Source organism: Cyrtonyx montezumae, unplaced genomic scaffold (assembly GCF_038088225.1).
Source record: "Cyrtonyx montezumae isolate F1298 unplaced genomic scaffold, pur_monq_1.0 scaffold_17, whole genome shotgun sequence".
Lineage (NCBI taxonomy): Eukaryota > Metazoa > Chordata > Aves > Galliformes > Odontophoridae > Cyrtonyx > Cyrtonyx montezumae.
Genome location: NW_027071903.1, coordinates 25,125,191 through 25,149,234, shown reverse-complemented (window position 1 = coordinate 25,149,234; position 24,044 = coordinate 25,125,191). Strand labels below are relative to the sequence as shown.

General features: G+C 44.0%; 1 protein-coding gene across 2 annotated transcripts; it reads right to left on the bottom strand.

The window, feature by feature from the left end:
• Window positions 1-4,812: 4,812 nt before the first annotated feature.
• On the bottom strand, window positions 4,813-23,951 carry LOC136047252 (tropomodulin-2). 2 transcript variants are annotated; one of them, XM_065734309.1, is made up of 9 exons: window positions 23,781-23,951; window positions 21,851-22,007; window positions 12,136-12,258; window positions 10,512-10,598; window positions 8,073-8,203; window positions 7,343-7,450; window positions 6,936-7,079; window positions 6,488-6,632; window positions 4,813-4,861 (listed from the first exon to the last, which is right to left on the bottom strand). In XM_065734309.1, the coding sequence occupies exons 1-9, from the start codon at window positions 23,904-23,906 to the stop codon at window positions 4,827-4,829; spliced, it is 1,056 nt and encodes a 351-aa protein (XP_065590381.1). In that variant the 5' UTR covers window positions 23,907-23,951; the 3' UTR covers window positions 4,813-4,826. The 2 variants fall into 2 exon arrangements, with proteins under 2 accessions (XP_065590381.1, XP_065590380.1); XM_065734308.1 differs by lacking the exon at window positions 4,813-4,861 and adding an exon at window positions 5,658-5,722.
• Window positions 23,952-24,044: the final 93 nt, after the last annotated feature.

Here is a 24,044-nt window from a genome sequence, read left to right as displayed (position 1 = left end):
TGCACAAATGCTGAAGGCAGCTTGTTCCCACTTGCTCTTTAACCGTGGCCTCGGTTGGATGGCTTTGGAAGTAAGGGAAAAGCCAGTGTTTAAATTGGATTTTCTCATCGGCACAAAAATAGAACAGGAAATAACTGGGAGATATGAAGTACACCAGTTCCGCTGTGCTGGAGGGCGTATGCTCCAAGCAGTGAATACGTTTTTATTAAAATGTCATCGCGTCTCTCTGTTTAAGCTGCGGTCTCTCGGCGCAGAGATGGTCTCTGGCAGCGCCGCATGCCCGCAGTGACGCTGCCCTCCCCTCCGCCGGGCGCTGCGTGTATGAAGGTGCCGCCGTCCTCAGCGCGGCTCAGCGTGATGGTGCGGAGAGCCCGACTGGGGCCGCGGCCGTGAAGGCGGCTATGGAGGGGGGGGCTACCCTTTATTTTCCGGTGGGTTTCACCCACCTCCCCACCGAGCGGCCCGAAGCGTTGCTGCGGCCCGGGCGGAGCGCCGTTGCCGCCTAGCGGGGCTGCGGGGCCGTCCCCAGCGCGGGGATGTGGCGATGGGGAGCCCGGCTCTGTGCCGAACCGAACCGCGGCCGTCTGCGCGCGGGGATCTGCTCCGTCTGGAAGCTCTTCCTGCTGTTTTAGACGGTACGTGGCCTTCCCGTGGATAAGCAAAGCGCTTTTGATTTCGGAGGCGACCTACATCAGTCCTGCGGCCTGGGAGACGCCGAACGTGCAGTGTGAAATGTTATTTCTAGGCTCTGTTTGATACAGATCAGCCGTGCGGTCGATCAGTAAAGCTCGAGAGCAGCACAACACGTGATGCTTCAGCTGGAAGCCTTGTTTATTCCCCCTCCCCGTGGCCAGGCTGCTCCGCGTCGTGGTTGTGCAGGGGCCGACCCCTCATTTCTGGTGGAAAAAGAAGTGCCCGGGGTCTGCACTGCTGCTCCTCCAGCATGAGAGAGGAGCGAACAGGTCGGAGCACTGAATGCGTGAACGTTTGTGCTCAGGCTGCAGGAATAGTATATTTATTTTTTGTGTTAATTAGCTGTTCGTACATGAACTCATACTGAAGAAATAAAGAAGAAAGTTGACCCCTAAAATATGGGTACAGAATGAGAAAGCGAGATATGGAGCATCTCTGTTCCCTGGCAAAGATATTACCTGTGGTCACTTCAACCCAGCCCGTGGAATGGGTGCAGTGCAGGACCAGAGCTGCTCTTCAAATTGTCCTTACTGAAGCTGAAGGTGAGCAGAAATAAAATCCTGTCTTAGAGATGGGAAATGGAGTGTGTGACCTCACGAGTGTCTCTGCAGCTGTATTCTCTGACTCAGAGCTGGGAGTTTTGCTACGTGCTTCCCATGAGCACTCCCCCGATGTAAGGCCCTGCAAATCCCCCAGAACAACGTACTGGGCACGGATGGGTTGTGTTTTCTCACTGAGGTATTTCCTCCTTTTCTTTAAGAGTCTTATCCATTTATTAATTACTATTTGCATGCAGGAGAAGAGCAGAAAGATGCCGTGACGCATTGATCTTAAAGTTATCAAAAACATGATGTTTTGTTATTTTAGCAACACTGGCAGTACGGAGTTGCTCCTGGTTTTGTTTTTCACATCTCAGCAGGCACGTGATGGAAGCTGTATTTGCCTTCCAACATTCTGGGCAGAACCCAGATTAGTGGAGACTAATCTTGGAGAGACTTCAATCTGATCGTAGGTGAGGGTTTGATTTGAGGCAAAACACCACAGGAAATCACAGAAGCCAAATTTTTATGAAGGTTTATTTAGAAAAAACATGATGTTGGGGAGTCACTGTTACGTAGCGTGGCAATTCCCTTCCTCTTGAGTAATAAGCACCACACTGTGCGCATGCAGTTATTATGGTCCAGCTGTAACATCTCATCTGGGGCTTAACACGAACACTGCACTGCCCTTAGTGCACCACTCACACACACGTTGGGACACACACACCGTTGAGCTTTTCCATGAAAAAATTGTATAACAAATACAAACCAAACTGAAGCTGTCAACTCAAGAAGCAGTGTGCGAACGTAGACAAAGTTACTCCTGAAGGTTTGCTTAAGAAAAAGGGCCTTGTCTGTCCCTGTCCCCACTCAGTGCTGTTGGGAAGTGCGGCTTTAACAGGAACTTGTCCCATCCTGACCCTCTCACGTTACCTGCAGACACTACAGCCGGATAAACCACTCTGTCAGAGCTATAAATGCAGAGTCCTTCCTTCAAGCATCACCGTCGTGCTGTTGCTGTACTGAACAGTACCTTACACCTTTGCAGTGTTTGATATGTGATGCTCTGGGCCAGGTGATGATAAACCTTTGTGCAGAGCACCCAGAAGGGGCAGGACAAATGGCCCTGGTCTCTCACAGACAGGAGCAGGGCTGGCAGAAGCACAAAGGGCCAGGCTGATGGGTTCCCCCCTCATGCCAAAGGAGCCAGAGCCCAGGTCCCTGCCACAGGGTGCACAGCTTTTGGGGCTGGGGGTGACACCCAGTGTCTGAGCACCCCTCCAGCTGGAGAACACATGCTGGTGCAAAAGACGTGGCAGGTGAAGGGCAGGAGACAGCTCAGGGTCTTCCCACGCTGTCAGCTGGCCCACGACGTGAGCTGAGCGCAGCCATGGGGCAGTGCGGCCACGTGTGCAGCTCTGCACAAAGCGGCGCGGGACGGCATGCTGCGGGAGAGGGGCAGCCATCCTTCCAGGACACTGCATGCACACACCAGTGCTGACATGGCAGTTAAGACAAGAAATGGATGGCACTTGTTTCCCTTGAACACACATGCACATACCATCCTTAGAAAAAAATAAAAAAATAAAAAATTAAATACATTTAAAAAATGACAGTTGAGATTCTCTTCATTGGAACATAAGAAGAAAACAGGGGCAGCATGATTCTGATCACTGAGGTTGGTCAGCAGTCATCTTCCACCTGTAGGGATGTGGGTTCTCTCTGCCCTCGATGCTGCAAAGCCCAGCATCACCCTGCTGCTCCAGGTGGTTTTTAAGAGCTGTCTATTTAAGACCCTGCAGAGTTATGACAGTGTTACAGAACTTGCTATTTTATAAAGGAATATCAAAGTTTTTCTACAGCGAATCCTCCATGGATCCAGGGAAGATCTCAGCAAGACTCCCCTGTGTAGTTTTCACTTCCAAAGGAAGGGCTTCAGCAGACATGGTACGGACTGGGAGCTCACTGGAGAAGTCAGCTGCAGATACTTCACATCCCAGCTTGGCATCACATATATAAGTGGGATTTGAGTGAATATTATTCAGTTGAGAGCTCCCTATGAAGACAGGTAGAGCTGCTGTGGGCCTGCTCACTTCCATGAAGAAGGTATGGAGAGCTCTGTGCCTGTCTGCCTACGCTGCCGCTCTGCTCAGCCAAACCTACTCCAGGGCTGTGCCCCATCAGAGCTCCAGGACTGTCACCATGTCCCTGATGTCCCAAGGGAGCTCTTGGAGCAGAGGCCAGTGTACCCCAGGTGCGCTTCTGCAGCTTTCCACAAGCACTGGTGCCAGCAGCACATCTGCACAGAGCTTTCCAGGATGCTGATGGACAGCCACAGTGAGCCCAGCTGTTTGCCAGCGCCAAGTGGTGGCAGTGGTGGTAGAGAGTAGCTTTAAACTGCACAGAACAAACATCAGAGCAATGTAATGCTGTTGCACACTGGGATTAGCTGCTGCTTCACAAGCACTTTCCACTGGGTTATGAGTTAGTCTGGCACCTGAGCGAAGGCCCTGACTTAGCTGAGCACTTGTGTCTCCCTTCAATCTGTCCTTACTCAGCCAGGCACTCGGGTGAGTACCTGAGCACCTCGTGCCAGCCCAACTGAAGTCTGTACATGCGAGTTCTGCATTGGTCCAATACCCTCCTGGTGTTTTTCTTGGAAGCATAGCTACAGCTCGAGATTAACTACTTAGTTAACCTTCATCAAAAAGGTCCTGAGAAAGTTGCTATAATACTAACAAATATATATATACATAAATACCAGAACACAGGGCTCAAGGCAAAACAAATGCATGTTTAGATTAATAGCTGTAAACTGTGTATTCTACAAGCAAATAAAAACTTGTTGGCATAGGAGAAAAACCTAACATTCAAAGTCTATAGGATTGGCAGCACTAAGCTTACTTCACTCTCTGGGATGAGGACAAGTACCAGTGTAACACCGCAACACGTTCCACTGAACCCAAGCTCATGTAAACAGGTGTGCTTTGACAATGCTTTTACATCCAGGCATGACCCTGCACCTGGAGCCAGGCAGGCAGAGCACTGCAGAAGGGCTGCTGCTGCACAGCCCCAGGGCACACAGCAGGACTCGGGCTGAGACCCTGCAGCGCTGCGCTGCCATTTCCAGCTCTATGCATGGGAGCACCCCATTCCAGGCCCTGGCTCAGCAGGATGAGACACACAATAAGGATTATTTGCAGCGTAAGGCATTGCAGGACTCGGCCCTAAGGTTTCTATTTTCAGCAGAGAACCCCTTATCCATACACAAGGTCATACGTAAGCATATCCAAAAGTGCCTAAAAGAACGGTCAATGTCACTACACATTACGCCCAGTAACGCAGTTAAGACTGTGCATATTGGCTTCAGATACTGTGAAACTTCTTGGTTAAATTCAAACCAACTACAAATCTTTCTGGTGAAAATTAAATTAGCTGTGGAAGTTAAAAATGATCAGGCTGCGTTTTCAAGGTTAAGAGGAGACGTTAACAGAAAGGAGTGGCTCCCATTGCAATGGTTTCCAGTGCCTTCCCTTCGTCCCCGTGAGCGCGCTGGGGTCGCGGCTGCTGGCGTTCCAGTTCTGCCACGCGTGGCTACTGCCGCTCTCCTTCCACACGCTTCTTGCGAACTGGGACAGCAGGACAAGAACAGAGCACTCAGTGAGAACTGGAGCACTTTTCTCAGGGACACCTCCCTTCCCACGACACAATGGGTAGAAGGGAGCTTCTAATAAATGCTCAGCACTGCTAGGACCATAAATACTGTAATTAACTTTTCTAGTTGCAGAGGACTCTGCTGTAGATAGGCAACAGTCATAATCTTTTAGCAAACAAATTGAAATACAGATACCACTGAATACTGGCAACAAGGAAAACATACCAGACCTTAAAGTTTCCGTTTAAACTTCACTATGCTATGATGACATTAATGTTACCCAGCATCACTGCACTTATTCAAAACAGAGTAGGTTGAGAATGCAAAGCAAAGAGTGATGAGCTTGGTGTTATGGGCAGGATTCGGGTGACAAGGAGATGTGTGAATTTTTACAGCACTTGAGATGCATCATGGCCTATAGAGGAGGGGGGTCCCCATGGGGCCCCATCTGCTGCTCGAGGTGCACTGAATCTTTTCTAACTTGGCCAGGTAAAATTAGTGAGGTTCTCCTGTTTGTGTGATACAAGGTGGTGTTACATTGAACTGTCGTGTCCTGCTCCTGATATTAAATTGCTGGAGTAGAGAACAAAGGCAGTAAAACTGGATGGATGTGCACCTTTCACTACAGAAAGTCAATAATCATATATAACTGCAAAAATCCCATTACTTTGCTATCAGGAGGTTTATTTCATAGTGTTTTCCTGGCAAACACTATTACTCCAAGGCCGTCAGTGTATAATCAATCATTTATCTCATAATGTTTTGTTGCATTTATTTTATTTTTTGAAAATTCTCCTCCCTGATAAATCTTGAAGAAAGCCAAATAGTGCAAAACCTGGAAAATGAAGATGAGCCTCAAGTTACATGCCTAACAGCAGTTCATTAAATAGCAGGGAAAGTTTCTAAGGAAACTAAAAGTTTCAGGAGCAGGAGTGCATTTTGAGAATGATCAAGCACTGCTAAAAATAATACTAGGAGTGAAAGAAGTAGCTTCTAGCTCAATTTTTGTTTTATGTCTTTAAGAGAGAAATCCAACCAAATGCATCATGGTTTGACACCACACTTTGTGCAATTAATCAGTTCTACCTTGTTGAGCTTATTCTTATTTTATTTCCTTTTACTGTAAACTATTCCTGCATAGCCACCTCCTCCCTGCACTGTGCATTAAGCACAGAGCAGAGCATCACACTCAGGTGAAACTTGCAAAGCTCCCTTCTCCTTTCCTTTCACTGGCTGCACAAGCAGCAAAGCCTTTCATGTTCCCTTGATTGTCCAGGTTTGCTCTGCTGTGGCAAAGTGAGGACTCCTGTGGTTCCTGAGCAAGCAGTGGGGCTGGCTGTCTTTACTCACTGGCCAGCTGGAGATCCAAGGTGCTGCCTGGAAAAGGGCACATTTACTCCCCTTCCCAGCACAACTGGGAGAATTACAGTAAGATCTCAGGTGTTCTGTGCTCTTGAGCCTGTGGAGTTGCACATCACCCCTCACATACAGACTGGATGTTGTGAAGTTAGTATTCAATCTTATGTACAGTTTGGAAGAGTGTGAAGGCCAGGGTTTGGCTCAGCTGGACAGATGAGGAACGGATGGAGAAACACCTTACCTAAGTCGTTGTTTTTAGTGATAGCTGCTGCTACTCTGGTTCGTGGGCCCTGCTTTGTGAACTGGTATCCAAACTTGAGGATCTTGGAGTTCTCCTCCAGCATCTTGGCAATCTCCATCTCCACAGCTGTCCCCAGCTGCTGCCTCTGTTGGTGACATGGTGAAATGTTCCCAAAAGAAAAGAAAATATTTGTTTTCAAAACACAGAAAATAAGAGCATGTATTTCAGTACTGTGCTCAAACTACAAAGAGAATCCCTTCCCTGGAGACATAGCTCTGGATTTTATGTTTCCTTTGACTAGTTTTATTTGGACATTTTCCATGGTATGGTTGCATGGGACATGAGCTACAGAACAACTACAGAGGCTGCCTTGGCTTTGCCATGGCCCTCTGGGAATCTGCACAGATGGGAGACAGAAGGGGGCTGCAGTTCAATGCACGCTCTTTACCTGGTTGTCAATTTTAATCTCTGTCAGGGATTCATTCTCCTTCAGCGCATCAATCAGTGCCAAAATCCCCGTCCCAGTAATGAAATTGGACTCTACATTCAGACTCTTCAGTGTTTTGTTCACTTTCAACATATCTGCAAATGCCTGAGGGGTTGGAAAGGGAAGATAGATCAAATTCTTGAAAGCTTCAGAAAATAACAGCAAATCTGTAAAACAGGGCATAGTGTCTGCAAAGAAATAAAATACAAACAGGCTTAAAAGAGCACAGAGATAGATCAGAATGGGTTATGCTTCTATTGTGCATAGTAGCAGGGAAATTCTGCTAGGTAAAATGAAGGATCTATCCTAAAGCATACACAGTCCTACCTTAACATTGTATGTTATTTCCAAACAGCGTTATAACTTACAATAGCTACAGGGTCATTGCTTCGAGTAGCAGCAAGGCTGAATGTCTTCACGTGTATGTTGCTTTCCAAAGCTTTTGCAAATTCTTTCAGGGTTGGAATAGGGATATTCTACATTAAGGAGATAAATCGAGTAGTTAGGAAAGCCAGCCACATGAGTAGACACTAGTTCTAACGATCATCAACCTGATGGATTAATAGCCACAGACTGCATGCTTGAATCATCCCCAGTGCCCATAAGAGCATCTCAGGAAGGACCAGTCGTGCTTGGAGTGCTCAGCAGCCATGCAGAGCTCTGTGCTGGCATGCTGTGTGAGTGCTCCCTGTATCTGGGTCAGGTCAGGGCCAGCACGTGACTGATCTGAGCTACTTTCCCATTTTGCTGCTGGTTGTTCAGAGTCTGTGCATCCCTGCTCCTCCCCATTTCCATATGTGGGCTAATTGAATTAGTGATGATTATGTAGTGCCCATGAGATGTCTTGCTTTATGAGCTGCTAAAGAAGGGCAGCCAGAGGGAGTCACCCTGTGGGCTTTTAATTGGTGTCTAATTCAACATTGGGCATCGATGACCTTGGAGCCTTTAAAACAGTTCCCTTCACTGCCCTTTCCTGTCTCTGCTGCTTTCCCCACACAGTACAGATAAAATACACAGTAAAAATGTAAAGACAAAAGGGTGCTGGAATTGTTTGAATAAACCCATCTGTGAGGATTTAAACAAAACCACACCATCTACCTTTATGTTGTTCAGATTAACTTCTACAAGAGTAGGATCATTTGCTTTTATCCTTTGTAAACTTGCTTCCACGTTGGTTGGATTAGGTGGCTCCTCAAAAATGGGCTTCACCTTTTCACCTTTGACCACATCTGCAACACAAGATCACATTGAATGCAGACATCAGGACCAGGCACAGTGGGTGAGCTTAGCGTAGGACAGCTGTGCTCAGGAAGAGGTTAGAATGAACCACAGAGCTCGGAGGCACGAGTGTTAGCCCCATGTCCTCTCCATCCCCCTGGCACCTTCCTGCACCAGAAGCACATCGCTGGGGCCATAGCAGCCGTAGCAGCTGGGTGCTATCATCACAGGCTACTTCCTCCCTTCGTGAAGATACAATCAGTTTGAGCCGAAGCAGCTACTAAGAGTATTGCATAGGATATAATATACAGCAAAGGGTGCCTTGTTCTTAGTCTGACATCTGTAGGGAAGGTGTGCTCAGAGCATATGCACTGCATTAGTGAGCAAATCTCCACATCTACAGATAGAACAGTCTGGGATCGGGAGGCCCCTCCAGTTCCTCCTCTGCTCTGATGCTATCAGCCTTACTAGAAATTCAATCAGCTCTTGTAAAATTGCAACATCTGCACTTTTTAAATAATAAAACTATCAAAGTCTGTCTGGCAGCACCAAGATTTATGGAGTCATTGAGTACTCGTGCTCCAGAGAGATACAATTTTGACCACTGGCAGCTATAAGCTATAAATATCCTTAGAAATGCATAGAAGTCATAGCTTAGAACACAATTAGTACTTCCAATTCCCAGGCATCTATTTGTGAGGATTAATTTGTAAGCCATGACTGCCCAAGCCACTAGAGGAAACAAAGTATGTTTCGGACCACAGGTATCTTTAAACTCTTTCATTTTGTCACAGTGAGTTATTCAGAAGATTAGTGCTCAAGCCACAGTGTACTATGCACTTCTGTTCAGTGCAAAGATTGTCCCACATCATGGGCCAAAACAAAACCAAATACATTTTAGAATGTACCAGAGATGAAGTCGTACACAGACCTGAAGCTGGTTTTTGTTTCATTCCCCTTTATTTTATTTTTCCTTGGTTACTTATTTACCAGTTCCCTGACAGACCTTGCATGTGCCTGAAGAACACTTCAGCCTTCCTAGGGATTAGGAGGTTGAAAACTGCTGGTAGAGAGTTTGCTGTACTTTGGGTTCATCGATGGAAAGCAAAGAAAAAACAGCAAACTAGGTTTGCACTTAGAGCAATGCCGTACCAAGCCGGGACCTGGGCAGAAATTTACCCCCATCCTCAGGTTTGAAAACACATTACACTCAGCCTAGAGTTAGCAGTATTCTTCCTTTTCCCCTTCTCGCTGCTTCACATTAGTTTTATTTTCTTTCTTTAATCATGGTGCAACACCACACTGACAGGCAATTTCTGAGCTGCGTCTCCCTCTTGTATCGAACCATTTCAGCTGGCCAAGGAAAGGCATTGCTTTTGGATCAAAGAATAAAGCGATGTGACAGGGCAATTTTCTGGCTGGTAAGCCGTGCTTGGAGCATAGTTTAGCTGACTCACATAGCTGACATTATGACTCCAAGCAACAAAAATAAATTGAAATCTATGTGGATTACTAACGTATGCAGTTGCCTGTTATGAGATAGATGGCAGCTTGCATAGGGCCCCACTTAGGAGGTTCACAGAGAGCCTTAATCCTGAGAAAAATGGAGTAACACAGCATTCTGTCAACTTTCCCACCTCCTCTTTGGCATGGCCTGGCAAGAGGAAAGTACCTTTTTGAGTACCGTTTCTATGGTGACAAGTATTCTACAATTTTGTCTCAGAAAGCAAAGTTACCTAACTTGGTGTCCCAGAGCTCACGCAGTACTGGATAGAGGCTCAGCAGCTCCTAAGACTGTGATGAGAAAAACCTGGGGTTCAAACTGTATGGGAACTGCTGAGTTACAGCCTGAACCACTGGCTGAGCACCTGAAGGAAAGACCCAGTCAGCCCTGGGAGTAGAGGGGAAGGTGATTCAACTGTGTGACCAGAAGAGGTGATGCCAGGCTCCAGCCCTCCTAGACCTCATGTAAAGTCTGACTGGCACTGAGGAAGGATCTCTTGTAGGAGATCCCTCCTATTTGCAGCTCCTTCCCTATTAGCCTTGATCTTTGGAGATGGGTGAGCATTCATTTTCCTTTTTTTTTTTTTTAACACCTCCTTGTTTGTAATGGTCTCTTTGCCTTTACAACCCTTACAAAATGTACCCCTCACCTCTGAGATTTGATATGCCACAGCTCTGCTCTATTTACTGTGAATGCTTCTGGGTTTAGTAACTGCAACTCTTTCTGCTGAGGAGAATTTCTTGGCTGACTGCGCTTCTCATGTACCTACAGAGCCACTTAACAGACATATAGCCCACAAATAAATGTTTGCTTACTTCTCACACTTCCTTTTCCATCTTTACTGCGGGCACCTCCTTCATCAAATTTTGGATTGTTGACCATGTTGTGCACTCCAAGAACAGCTATAAACATGTAAACATCAGCAACAAGATACAATGTTAATGGCAGGAACAGAGAATGCAGAAAAACGTGTTGCAAATTCTACTTCAGTTCCCCAAATACAGAGTTTATAAGATTTTAGCTCTGAGCTAACCTTGCTTGCAGCATGCACTCAGGGAAGTGCCAGCTGGAAGGAACTGCCAGGGGTCACCTTGTCCAGCATCCCCCCCTTGCAGGAGTGCTGCCAGCATTAAGCAGGTCAGCTGTGGCTTTGTCTAGCTGGGTTCTGAAAGCATCCAGGGATGGAAATCTCACAGTCTCTTTGGGTAGCTTGCTTCACAGCTACCCTCCTGATGATTTATACTTCTTTTGCTGAAATGTACAACCCAAACCTCTTACTGCTCCTTGTTGTATTGTTTGGTAGATTGGAGATGGTTTTGACTTCACATGCGGTTAGGTTAATGAACGAGTGTTCATCCTGGGGTTTTAATAGGAGCACATAGGTGCCAACGTGCTTGGGAAGAATAGGAATATATTCCAGCACTTTAAAATAAATAGGCTAAAAGAAAACAAAACTCCATCAAAGATGTAAAGTTATGTTTTGTGCAAGTGAACTTCCATAGTGTTAGAAAGTAAATTGTGCTTTATCTTTATACTTCTCCCATAAATTATCTGCTTGGACTTTATGCTGTTAATGTCAGTTTTTACTTTTATCATCACGTTTTCCTCATGAGAGAAACTCATTGTTCTGTAAGCAGTGATGCTTGCTGTTACAGACTCCGTTCAAAACTCTCAGCAGTAGGTGTGTTTCTGCTTTTTGTTAGACTTTGATACCTACGAACTCAGTCACAAATGGCTGGATGGATGCTGACCAGAGCTGAGCAACACTTGGAACTCCATCCCATAAACTTCCAACTCCCTGAGGAGTGCCAGCTGCACTGCAGACCTACCATTCCTGTGATAGACCACATTTCTGTCACAGCCAAGACTAATGCATCCCAAAATGTGTGGTGTAGCCAAGGATTGCAGAAGATAATGGTGAGATTGTGTCCTTTGATGGGACAATAGTGCAGCTATAAGAGGTTTGGGTTTAATGCTGATCCAGTGCAGATTCAGACCAATGGAAAACACTGAAATATGTCATTTAGATGTTTTTAATTAAAAACAGAAAAATGTCAATGGAGCTGAAACTCTCCCACTGATGTTTTTATAAGGATTAGAGTTCTGAAGCATAGGCCGTGCACCTCAGCACACAGTAACATCAGTGGTCTCTAAGAAGGGACATGCCCCAGCCTGCAGTCTCCCACTTGTTGACCCTTCCCTTCCCCAGATCCTGTTAGCTGCTTCATCTCCTCCATTTGCCTGCCTCACATCAATTAGAGACAGGTGAGTGGTCTTAGTACTGCAGCAGCTCTCAGGTCATGCTCAAAGTGCTCCTGGGCACTGTATGGCCCCAGGCTGGCTGCCTGTCCCTGCAATGAGACAGCGGCAGCTGGGGAGCATCCTGACCCAGGCAGAGAGCTGGACGTGTGAGGGGACCATGCCCATGTGCTGTCTAACCTGCAAGGTCATAGAGCTCCGTATCTGAAGCGCTGGCCAGGGCTTCTTCTAGCTCCGGATCCAGGGTCACTTTCTCTTCTGTACGAGTTTCTATGGGTTTTTCTTTAGGAATAAATATTTTTCCTAGGAGAAGAAAAAGCCAGAGTGACTAATGGATTACTGTAACAATTCATCTGCCTCCTGGCAGTACAGGGAATAGGTCTGTGACAATGGAACTGCTTGGAAAAGTATCAAGTACATGTTTTCCTGTTTCTTATTTGATGCTATCCTCAACACCAGGATCATAATAAGCATCTAAAAATAAACAGTGAAGACTTCTGCTCTGTGTTGGTGATTGTTACTATGGAAGCAAATTTCCTAAAATAAATCCCCAGGAGCAGTGACAGCTGGGATTTTTCTGAAGTTTCTGTGGGCTTATATTAGTCAGAATCAGGTCTACACAAAGAGCTGGCAGAAATTTCATCCTTACCTTAAGTGAGGCACCAGAGGCAATTAAATCCATCCTATTGCAAGTAACTTTCAGTTTACAAATGCCATACAAGAGTTTTAAAGTTCTGCAAGCCTGATCTCTTTGACACATTCAGTGTAGTTCCCAGCCTTTCCATCAGTAATTTCCCTCTATCTCCTGATGATTGCTCACTTGAACAGCCTTTTCCTGATCAGGCCTCAAAAGGCTGAGCTGAACTTTGTGTTCTCTAAGGCTTGTTTGTTCCCTGCTTGTTTCCTGTGCTCATCCCTCCTTGTACCTAACTGGAATGTTGGTGTTAGCAGGCTGTTCCAGGTGACACTGCCCGAAGACGTTCGTCCCTTCTGCTGAAATGAAAAACTGTAGGAGAAATTCAGAAACAACACAGGAAGTCAAACTACTCCCTTAAGCTGTTACTGTAGCCCATAGCAATACTGTGATGCTGGAGCAAAGCTAGATCCCTGAAATTAAAGTTCCAATGGAATGAAGCTGGGATGAGTTATGGATGTAGGAGGCTTTGGCCCACGTTCAGCTTCAAATTGTCTTATTTGTGCAGCACGGTCTCAGCAATGTTATTTTGTTACCCTTGATAAATGCAGTTCTGGTATTTTGTGTTCAGCTACAGACTTTCTGTCCCCATTTTTTCAGAGCTGCCATTCTCGTGGCTTTTTTTCTCATTATCATTGAATCACCAAGGTTGGAAAAGGCCTCCAAGATCATTTAGTGCAACTGTGCACCTACCGCCAGTATTTCCTAATACTAAACCACATCCTTAGTACAACATCTAATTGTTTCACGAGCACCTCCAGAGATGGTGACTCCACCACCTCCCTGAGCAGCCCATTCCAGTGCCTGATTGCTCTTTCAGAATGGTCCAATGTATCACTTCTGTGTAGGAAATGCCTAATGCATTTATCTCTTTCATACACGTTTTTCTAATGCAATTTCTGTACTGTCTTCTTCCATTAATGAGGTTACTGAGTAGGCTCAGAAAAAGAAAATACATTTTTGAAACAGTCAAGGTTTACTGATGCAGAATTTGACTCATTTATTCTAGAGATGTTTGTACCAAGGCTAAATAACTTCAGAACACAAAACTGGACAGAAGGTTATGCAGAAAGCCAAAGTAATATCATTTGATGATTCATTTTTTCATGTGATATTTTAAGGAAGACAACTTTTAACAATAGGCTTCTAGAAGATAAAAGCCTCTGTGGGCCAAGGGTAGGGATCGTTTCCACTTTGAGCCTGCACTCCGTGGTGAATCACACATAGCCATCCCAGCAGCAGCAATGAGAAGTCACGCGGCAAACTTGGGGTGAGAAACGCTCATATACTGAAGATTAATCACACCCTGCAGAGTTCAGATCAGAGCAGGTGCTGCAATTTCAGACTCACTCCGTACTGTCCCTTAGCCTGAAGTGTGGGATGGAAGCTTTCAGATGCCACAGACCAGGCGTTAACTGATGCCAGGAGTTAAGCGACTTGACTGGTTAGGGTAACCATCAGGAGAAATTTCATGACAACACTGGAAGCTACAAGACCAAAATGACCCAGAATATCCGAGTAAACAGCCGTGAGGAGCATTGGCTGTGAACCATTTTTCTTTCAGATCAGTGGCGGTTCCTCGAGTTCTCAGTAATCAGTAGCTCATTTAAGACCTAGAGGGAATCCTGCTTATCTTTATCCTGACTGACAGCATTATCCCTGCCAGCCCTGCTCAGAGCTGGGGCTGGTACCAGCCATCTCAGGAGAGCAGGCAGTGGTGTGCCAGGAACCCAGAGCCCAGTCCAACCGCAGCCTGCCTTTGGGTTGTGTTGTTCTGCAGTCCAAGGGAGCCTGGCTTGATCTCCAGAGTCCTCTTGTCATGCCAGCACCCAGTGGTGGGCTGTCTGAGGCAGAGCAGTGCTTCCATTTTAGAATCTCAGACTGATACAAGTGGGGATGAAGTAATGCTTTAGTGGACACAGGGCCTCAAGTCTTGGGTAAACTAGAGCTGGTATATATTTCAGTTGGTCCTTCCCTGTGAATTTTGGAAGTGGGTAGGCCAAGTGTCTTGTACAGAAACAAAGCAGAAACCAGTACAGGTTCATATTTTTTTCATGCAGTTCACATATATAGGAATATGATTTTTAAGCATTTGTTTCAGGCATATGTAATTCTTGGATGGCAGCCCAAATCTTTCTAAATGTGTATATGACTCTCAATGAGAGATTCATTTAAAGCATTCTTGGCAAATGTTTTAGAAAAAAAATTCTATTACTGGTTATATGAAATATTTAAAGGGGCAAGGTCATGTCAGAGATGAAAATATATATCTTTAATACATGTGAGCCTCTCTGGCGTCCAATGGCTTTGTAAAAATATTCCTCTTTCTGTTATCTGGACAAGAACATTCTTTTGCATTAGCCTGATGTGAAGATACTTTGTACCATAGCAGAGTTTAGAAGAGCTTATGCATTTAGCCCGTTATTAAGAATTCATTACCTTTACATCAGCAGCAAAACTGCATGCCTGTGTTTATAGACAGCTGTCAGCCCATTTTCCCTCTTTATTTTAAGAACAGAGTTCAAAGATCCGGGAGGTCCCTCCTGTCCCACATTCCTACACTGTAAATTCATTTTATAGTACCATCCACTGACAAAAAAAAAAAAAAAAACAGGATTATGGCTCCCTTGTTTCAGGGGACCAGCTCAAATTTAAAATGGATTATTTGTAAATACTTCGAAGCCTCAGAGGAATAGCTTTATTATTTTAAAGTTAGATCTATGAAGAAAGGCTGCCTTTTCTATTCATGCTGTAACTTGGAATTTAGATATGATTAACGTTGGCCGTGTTACCTTTGCCTCCAGAATAAGTTGACATTCCATGCTATTTCTTAACAGTAATAACTTAGCTCTCTTCCAAAATAGTGACAAAAAATAGCAAGAGAAGTTACATTTGTATGTGTTATACTTCAGCTACTTCAATATTAACATAAAGACAACCATACTTACATACCGAATTATATATTATTTGTGTTTAACCACAAAAAAGAATTCATATTTTGGTAAAAAAAACTTGAAAGCGTTAAAATATAATTTCATTTTTACACATATATATAAACTCAAAAGGTCTGAAAGCCAAAGTGCTCTTTCTTACATGAAATGTTACATCAGTCAATGGAATTCTCCCCTTCCTTCAGTCAAACCAGGTTAACTGGCTGTGGTGACCTGGATGACAACTGGGGTGGATTCTTATAACCCAGGGGAATTTGTGACTGCGAGTACAGTGAGAAGAGATTCGTACTGGCTCAGCATTACAGCAGGCCTATTCTTTTTTAAGCACTGCAAAACTTTTATTCAAATTGAAATAGGATATGGTTCACGTTTTACTCAAAAAGGGTTTAGGGAAAAAAAAAAAAAAGAGCCCATTGAAGCCAAGGAGAAGGATTTAGGACTGAATCATATACAGAGAGACTTAGAAATGCAGGGTGAGATGAAAGAAAAACAAATCCTCAGGGGAAAAAAAAAGAAATACTCCAGGTGCAGTCATAAAACCATGGACATACTTCTGCCACTTGGTTTCAGGAAGCTGTGATTTCCTGCACTGCTCAGATACCTCCTTTAAAGCAACGTCCAAGGAAAGCAAGGAAATGAGACACATCCCTATCTCCATCTCCTTATGCAATATTATTTAACTACATAAGCATATAAGCACATCTACAGGAAAACTGAGGAGGTGACTATGTCAAGTGTATTGTGGTAAAATATGTTTATTTGCTTACTGTCAGGTAAGGGGAAAACAGAGAAACTGAGTAGTACAGCTGATGGGATTGCACTAGGAGGCACACTCAAAAGCATGCTGCAGATTTCATCCTCACTTGAAGTTCACATTTGGAACGGCCTTTGTGGTGTGCCTGCTCTTTGCCTTGCCTCTTAACGTTCATCAGATTTTTGTGAATAAATTTAAGCTGCACCATTTTTATTCACTGAGCGTTTAATATTTATACCCACTTTGCACAAGCCAAAGTGACTCAACAAAGCACACAGCTATGAGAAATAAGTTTATTTTTACTAAAGTGCCTTTTCTAAAATTTCTTTTCTATAGGTTTTATGAAGGATAGTTACTTAATTTTATAATACAAAGGCATTTTCTGACATAATTATGAAATAATTACTTTCTTTTCCTATAAACTGTAACTCAGATTATTGTACTTTCAAGAAAATATCTGGTTACACTTATTACTTCTTACTTTTCAGGGAATTGCTGACTACAGTGAGTGTCTGTTTATTCTCCATTACAGAATGTTGTAATTCTGAGGTCAGAGCACTGACCTTAGAAGTGAAATTCAATGATCTTGGAAATCTGCCTTGCATAAATCACAGACACTTGATTCACTTTTTCCATTTTGCACTATTCTTTTCTTTTGAGGCTTACTTCAGTTTCCCCCCCCGCCAGATTCTCTGTGAAAACGGAGCTAAATTAATGCTTACTGAGAATAAATGTGTTTTATGAGGAAGAAAGCAGCCAAGGTTCAAGTAAGCATGAAGTTGAAAGCTAGATATAATTAAAGTGCAGTATCATAATTGCTGCTGTACTGTTACTCCTGGATTACTGACTGTATCTTCTATGTCTTAAATCAGAATATTGCAACAGGAAAGTTGCAAAGTTCAGCTTTCCAAAGTTGTTAAATCTATTGTGCATATACACAGAGCAAAGATAAATTGCAGCAGCATACTTGGCTTCAACCAGCATGCTGCAATCCTGACACCTTATTGCTGCTGTGCTGGCACATGTGCCCTCTTTACATGTAGGCAGAAGCACTGAGGACACAATTAGTATTCATGCAGGAGCACACGTGGAGAACACTGGAACAAACTGGAGGTGCCAAAAGTAAAATATCACTAAGATTTCAAATGCAAGTATGTTTCCCTTGGGGATTGCAAAGGGCATACATCCCTGGTCCCATCCTCAAAGCATGGAGGCACTGTAGCTCACAAAGAACAGCTGGAAAAATTTACTTGAGGTGGCTAAAACAATGTGTTTTCTCCTAACCTTGTTCTTGGAAACAGCTGAGTTCTTTTTGCTGACACTTTCCAAAAATCCAGCCTGAGGCGGACTCTCAGCATGGGAAATTTCAGTGTAAACTGTGCAAGTTTGGCAAAGTCATGAGCAACTAAAACAGGGTCTTACAAAAGCAAGCAGTGAAAGACATTGGCTGCAGAAATTACTGTCAGCAACAGCAGTCCTTTCGTGCTTTAAGAGACAAACATCAGTTCTAAATTTAAGACTTGAAGGATAGGAAGAAGGTGGCAAAAACTGAAACAAACATTTCAGCTTTGGGAGTGAAAAGACTGCTTTTGTCAATTCAAAGAAGATACCATGTCTCTAAACTAAATCCTAACATTTCTATGCGGAGTCTGGTACAAAAGCTGGGAACTCATTTAGCATCCATGCTAATACTTTGACCTTCTGAAAATGACTCTCATTATCACTGAGCAGAGTATTGATTCTCTGCTTGGCACAGCACAGCTCTCAAGATAGCTTGTCTCTGCCAGAGCAACTGAAAACAGGGGTTTGCCCCAAAGTTCTTTGGTTAATCATCATTATTCTTCCTTTTCCCTTTTTTCAGTTGGCTGAAAATGTTAGTGTTTAACCACATACAAGCATTTTCCCCTTCCCTTTCCAGCCACAAATAATAACAACCCACTGGAGTTTTTCCATGAGGAGAACTGTATTGGATCCAGACTGAAATGGTTTGGCCAAGAGTTGAAGACCTCGTAGAAGACAGTGGTGAAGGACTGAAACAGCAATCCTCAACAGCAAACGAAAAGGGCACGGCCAGCATTTTGTATCTGATCATCTTTCACAATGGAACATCTTTCAATTATGTTTCATTAAGTATCACGTAGTAAGAGAACCACAGCTACAAAGAAGAAGCGGAACTGTTGCTAATAGCATACAGTTGTATTACAGTGGTACTTAACTAAGATCAGCTGTACACATTCAGAGAGAGAAAGCTGCTGGCCCACTCAGCAAAAAAGGTAAGTGCAGATCAGAGGATTACGTTTCCTTCTAGAAATGGATGGACAGGAAGAACTGTGGACAAGGCTGTGAGAAAAGTGGGGCAGGCCTTAGGTGCCAGTCCAGACCCGAGGACATAAAAGGTATCATTTCCACTTCGCAGACCTTCTCTCTGCCTCGAAGATTCTCAATCCTGTTTCCTTTTATTACAATCATGTAGCACTGACAATTCTACTCAACATTTTGTGCCTGATAAATCAGAGGCCTTACCCTCTTCATCTTGTCCTTTACTCCTGGACCACAATAAAAAAGCTTCAGAGCAATGTCTGTGTGACCACTGTCTGTCCCAGCTACGTGCACAGAGGGCAGTGGCTCACTGAGCAACTTTACTGGCTTCCATGTAGGGATTTCTAGTTTGTCTCTTTTAAGTAGGAACTAACCCAAAAGTCCATAAAATAAACACTTAGAAGCTGCCAATCTCTATGGCTACACTAATCAGCAGACTCTCTGTACCTCTGTTGCTTATTAGAAATGAGCCCTGCTGTGGGAATGGCTCACAGTTCCTGAAAGCCACCCAATCTTCTGCACATACACACACAAGATCTAGAACTTGGATGGGGACATTCAGACAAAACATCCACCCCTGACATGTGTTAAGGAAGATGTGAGGTAAAGCAATCTGAAAAACTTGCTCAATGGCAGTTTGGGTGCACTGCCTCCAGGCTGGGAACATTCTGTCCCAGGCTCAGCACAAAACTTGGGGTTTCACTAAATTTGAGAGCCATTCCATGAAATTTTTTTGTACTGCAATTAATGTAGGCTGAAATCTGGCAGAAGGCCAAAGCTCTAATGCATGCCATATGTTTGATTGTTTTTGCCAAACATTTTCAGTCTCTCAAAACCACGATTATAATCAAAACCAAGGCAATTCCCTGCACAACCACCCCCCACCTTGAGCTCGTATTTAACACTTCCTTTGCTCCAACCACTCTGAATATCCCCCTTAGCCTTGGAATTTGTTTGGCCTTGTTCTGCAGCACAATCAAAACCTTATGGTTGTGCTGGGCACATACAGATCTACATAGAGAACTGAATTTTGTCCTTCAGCACCATTTTGGTATTGCTGTTTGGTCAAGAACAATCCAATAAAACATTAACAGAAGAAGAGAGGCAGAGACATTGTAAAAAATAACGATGTATCACGGACTGTTCTGGAAGGAGGATGTTTTAAATGCTGCCTTCTTTCTGCCAATTGCCAGATTTTCAAGTCAGTATCAGATTTGCATGATAAAGATAGGAACTGATAGAAACATCACTTAACACTCAATAGAAGCACCCCACTTCCTAAATGTGGAAAAAAATCATTTCCCAGTTTATGACAAATATCAAAGTAGAAAAGAGTAACAAAAGCTTATGCAGCACTTCACAACTTCTAATCCTACTGACGGGCAAACATCCCCAGGTGGTAAATAATGCCAGATGGTACATTGGCACTGACACCTCCCACTTCTTATACATAAGTAGAGCCACTTTGGTACTGCCCCAGAACTGAATTCTTAACTACCGGAATTACTGCAAAATATATTTGTGGGTATTTACAGTATGGCTGCATTATAGTGCTGCTATAGTGGAAGTGATTTAACAGGCATATATGCAACATAATCATATAAATATTTACCAAACTGTAAATACACATTAAAGCCCATCAACATGCAGAAGGTGAAGAATAAGCTTTTCCTAAATATTTTCTTCAGTTTCTTATCAGGATATATTTTCAAAATGTAGGCTATTTATCCTGAGCTTCAGAAGAGCACTATTAATACTTAAATCTAGCATATAGTATCACATAGTGGACATCTGGATGCATAGGAAACATAGATAGAATGTTGATTTGGCCCCATCAGATGAAAACTCAAGCAGAAGAAGCAGTGCATGAAGTCGCAGTGCTGCCACAGACAGCACTGGGATCAGCTTTACACAGCTGCAGCACCAGTCCTGGGAGTGCATGCATCTCCATGCAACATCATTTTGTGTATTTATGTGTGCGATTTCAGACACGATCACAGTGCAAAATGGCAGAGTCTCAGCTCTAAGTTAGTTAAGTATCAGTAAGGTGAGACCTAGCAGGTAGTAACTTACCCTGTTCTGGGACTGTGATGCATAGGAGACTGGAAAACGGAAACATTTGGTAATAAAGCCACACAACAATAAACCATTCCCCTCTCTGCACAGCATGTGGTTGATCCCTTGCTACCTGCAGGATTCCTGCAGCATTCCTGCACTTCCATGGGGTTTAGAATCAGCCCTATGAATAGCATGGAGCAAAGGGGATGGATGGAGGACAAAGGAGACAAATGAATATGCTGCAGGATAAATTCACGCAGTGATAGGATCTAGCTGGGAACTGTCTTCTTCCTCTGAAACCATTCTTCCACAGAATGAGTATACAATGTAATGATAGTAACAGCCATTCTTGCTCTGCAAGGAACATTTGTATCTTCAGTAGTGACACATAAAGTAAAAAAAATGTTGCACTTGAGTGTCTTTTCTTTCAGCAGGTCCCACTGGAACCAGGTGCTGGTGGTCAGGAATGTCCCTGCTGGAATGCAGGGGTGGCCACCGGCAGCAATTTGTATTCACCACATGGAGATGAGGTACACTGCTTGCTTTAATACATGTTTGTTCCTGCCCTCAGGTTATCCTACCTATGTTTAGGTGATTAGGTTTTCCTGTTTTTCTCTTTTTCCCTGTAGCTGTAGGGCAAGGGGAAACAATGAAGCTATCTTCAGGAATAGCGTTACCAGATGTGCTAGCAAACAAGTGGAAAAATACTTTTTGTGTGTGTGTGAGCATATTCTCTGAGCTATCACATGCAGTAACTGCAAGCAATAGTGACTTAGAAAGGGATCTCTTTCCCTGCTGAAACACCTCCCACAGCGCACACCCTTGCAAGGCCAAGGCCTGGGAGCAGGATGCTGAGTGCAAGGCCAGCCATGCCTGCACTCACCTCCTGCCTGGCAGGCAGCCTGCCAAACCCCGTGGCTGGAGCCATGGGACAGTGAGGCAGACACTGCTTGACAGGCAAAGCCACCGTGTCACATCCTCCTCCAGCAGCCCCAAGCCTGGCTCACTGGCCTCACCTTGCATGGTGGCCTCCACCTCCTTGTCCTGGCCAGCCTGACAGAACGGTCAGGCACTGAGTTGTAGGTGATGATTCAACCCCGACACGAAAGGTGGCCTTACCTTTCTTCTCCCCTGTAAATGGAACAAAGTCTTCCCTGTCCTTGTGCTCAAGTGCTTGCTTCTCCAAGTATGAAAGCAGGCGTTCTCGGTCGAAGGGGCCCGTGGCAGGCTTTGTGGTCTGGTCCTTTTGCCGAAATCCGGCTGGAAGCAAAGCGTTCTGTGAAGGTATGCGGAAGAGAAGGTGGGGTGTAAAGGAGATGAGGCAACTTTGTATAGTTTTACAAATGATTCAATCTAATTTTTTTAAGTGGAACTATTATTTGCATGTTATTTCACATAGTGCTCCTTGAGGACAGCAACAACATACATTACCTAAATGTAAGCAACAAAACCAGGGTGTCTTCCAGGCTTCTCATTCCTAACACCTCTTAATATCTTCATTAACTACATCTACAATCATAATACCAAAGAACAGAACAAAATCAGAGCACTTTCTATTACACATACATACACGTAGAGTTTACAGCCCAGGTAAACAGACCAGATAAGCTTCCTCTGCATTTTCTTCCCTCTATTTCCATGTTTTTCCTCCCATATTTTTTCTCTCTCACTTCATCTTTTCCAGCATTCTTTTCATGCTAATGCAGATCTCTCTTGGACTTCAGAAATACATGGAATGCACAGAAAGTAATTGGTGACTGATGTGGATGTCAGCTATTCAGAGCACGCAGGAAGCAAGTACACAGAGCCCCACTTGAAACATGTAGCTGCATGACCATGAGAATGTCTCTGCCTTCTGTAACATAGGAAGATGCACAAAGCCCCCACATTTCTGACCAGGAAACCCCAGAAAGGAATACAGGTACACAGACATTGTAGTGCATATGCAGCAAAGCTAGTTTGTTGAAGATGTCCCCAGAGCCCAGAGTACTGCAGGAACATTTAAATGCTGGCCAGAACACAGACTGTAAATCTGATCTGTGGCAAACAGACATAGAATTCAGAGTATAACCAGTGAACCCAGGACACCAGTTAATCTCTGCTTGCACAAACATGCCCAGAATGCTGCAAAATTACAGCTCATGCACAGCTTAGCTACAAATGCTCAGTAGCTTTTTTCTTTTTTTAGATCTTCTTTCTCTATTTGGGATGCTAGGTATACTTGAAAATAACAGAAAATGCAATATATGCATGGTAGTAGTGAGGGAAGCGCCAGTTTGGAGGGTCAGAACAGTAAAGCCCAACCTAAAATTTCCAGGTAAATTTGTGCAATAAATCTACAGGCTATATGTTGTTTACTTTCCAATTTTATTATTTTTTTGTCCCTGAATGAGTGGGTTTTATCTGCCAGAATACTTTCCAATTTCCAAATTCTCACATTTGGGTGTAGGAATACTCAGAATTCCCAGAGAGAAGGATTGTGGCTGTAGGTTTGTAGGACTGGTGGTACCCAGGCCAGAGATGTTTAAATTCATTGTGAGGGTGCCTTTGAGTATCCAAATTATCCTCATTCTCTGGAAAATGACAGCAGTGTAGCTGAATCTTACTTTCCCTAATCACACCCAAATATGTTCTCTTTAGCTAAATATATCTGCGATGAATGACACAGACAACAGATTTCTGAAGTTCAGAAGATGTGATCTTCACAAACACCCATTTTGCTTGTTTGGTTTTTGCTCTGTGTTCAGAAATAGAAGCCATAAAGCACTTTTCAGTACACAGCAGTGTGCAAATGTGATTCAAGATTTAGGTTGCAGATGAGCATGTGTCTAAGGGACAAAAAAAAAAAAAAAAAAAAAGAGCACAGTGACTCCTAAAAAAAGCAAGGAGCACATCACAGCAGAATGAAAACAGTATGTCCCTAGAGGAGCTGCTCCTCCTTCAGAGTGCACTGCCCCTCCCATGACAGACTACAGATACAGAATGCCACATTGTGCAGCATTTATAATGAACGGCTCCCAGTTGTGAGCCCCTGGACCCAACTACTAACCTCAGGATCAAGGTCATCAAGAACATGCTCTAGCTGCTTCAGTTCATCCTCTGAGAGTTTGCTGAGTATTTCATCTTCATTGATATTCTTATATTTCTCCAGCTCCTTTCGGAAAGGCAGAGACATGGCTCCTGCTGCACTGCTCAGCTGCTCCCCTTCTAGAATCCAACCATGGAGCTTCACTCCCTGTCAAAAATAAAGCATTATGACCATCTCGGTTTAGTTGCTGCAGCCCTGAAGAGCCGGCATGCTGAGAGCCACATT

Excerpts from the sequence above, each read along its gene's own strand:
- LOC136047252 (XM_065734308.1), bottom strand. The coding sequence starts at position 23,906 with ATGTCTCTGCCTTTCCGAAAGGAGCTGGAGAAATATAAGAATATCAAT. Across the intron at positions 10,599-12,135 it reads GGAGCTCTATGACCTTGCAG|CTGTTCTTGGAGTGCACAAC; the intron begins GTTAGACAGCAC and ends ACATGTTTATAG. Across the intron at positions 7,080-7,342 it reads GCAATGACCCTGTAGCTATT|GCATTTGCAGATATGTTGAA; the intron begins GTAAGTTATAAC and ends CCAACCCCTCAG.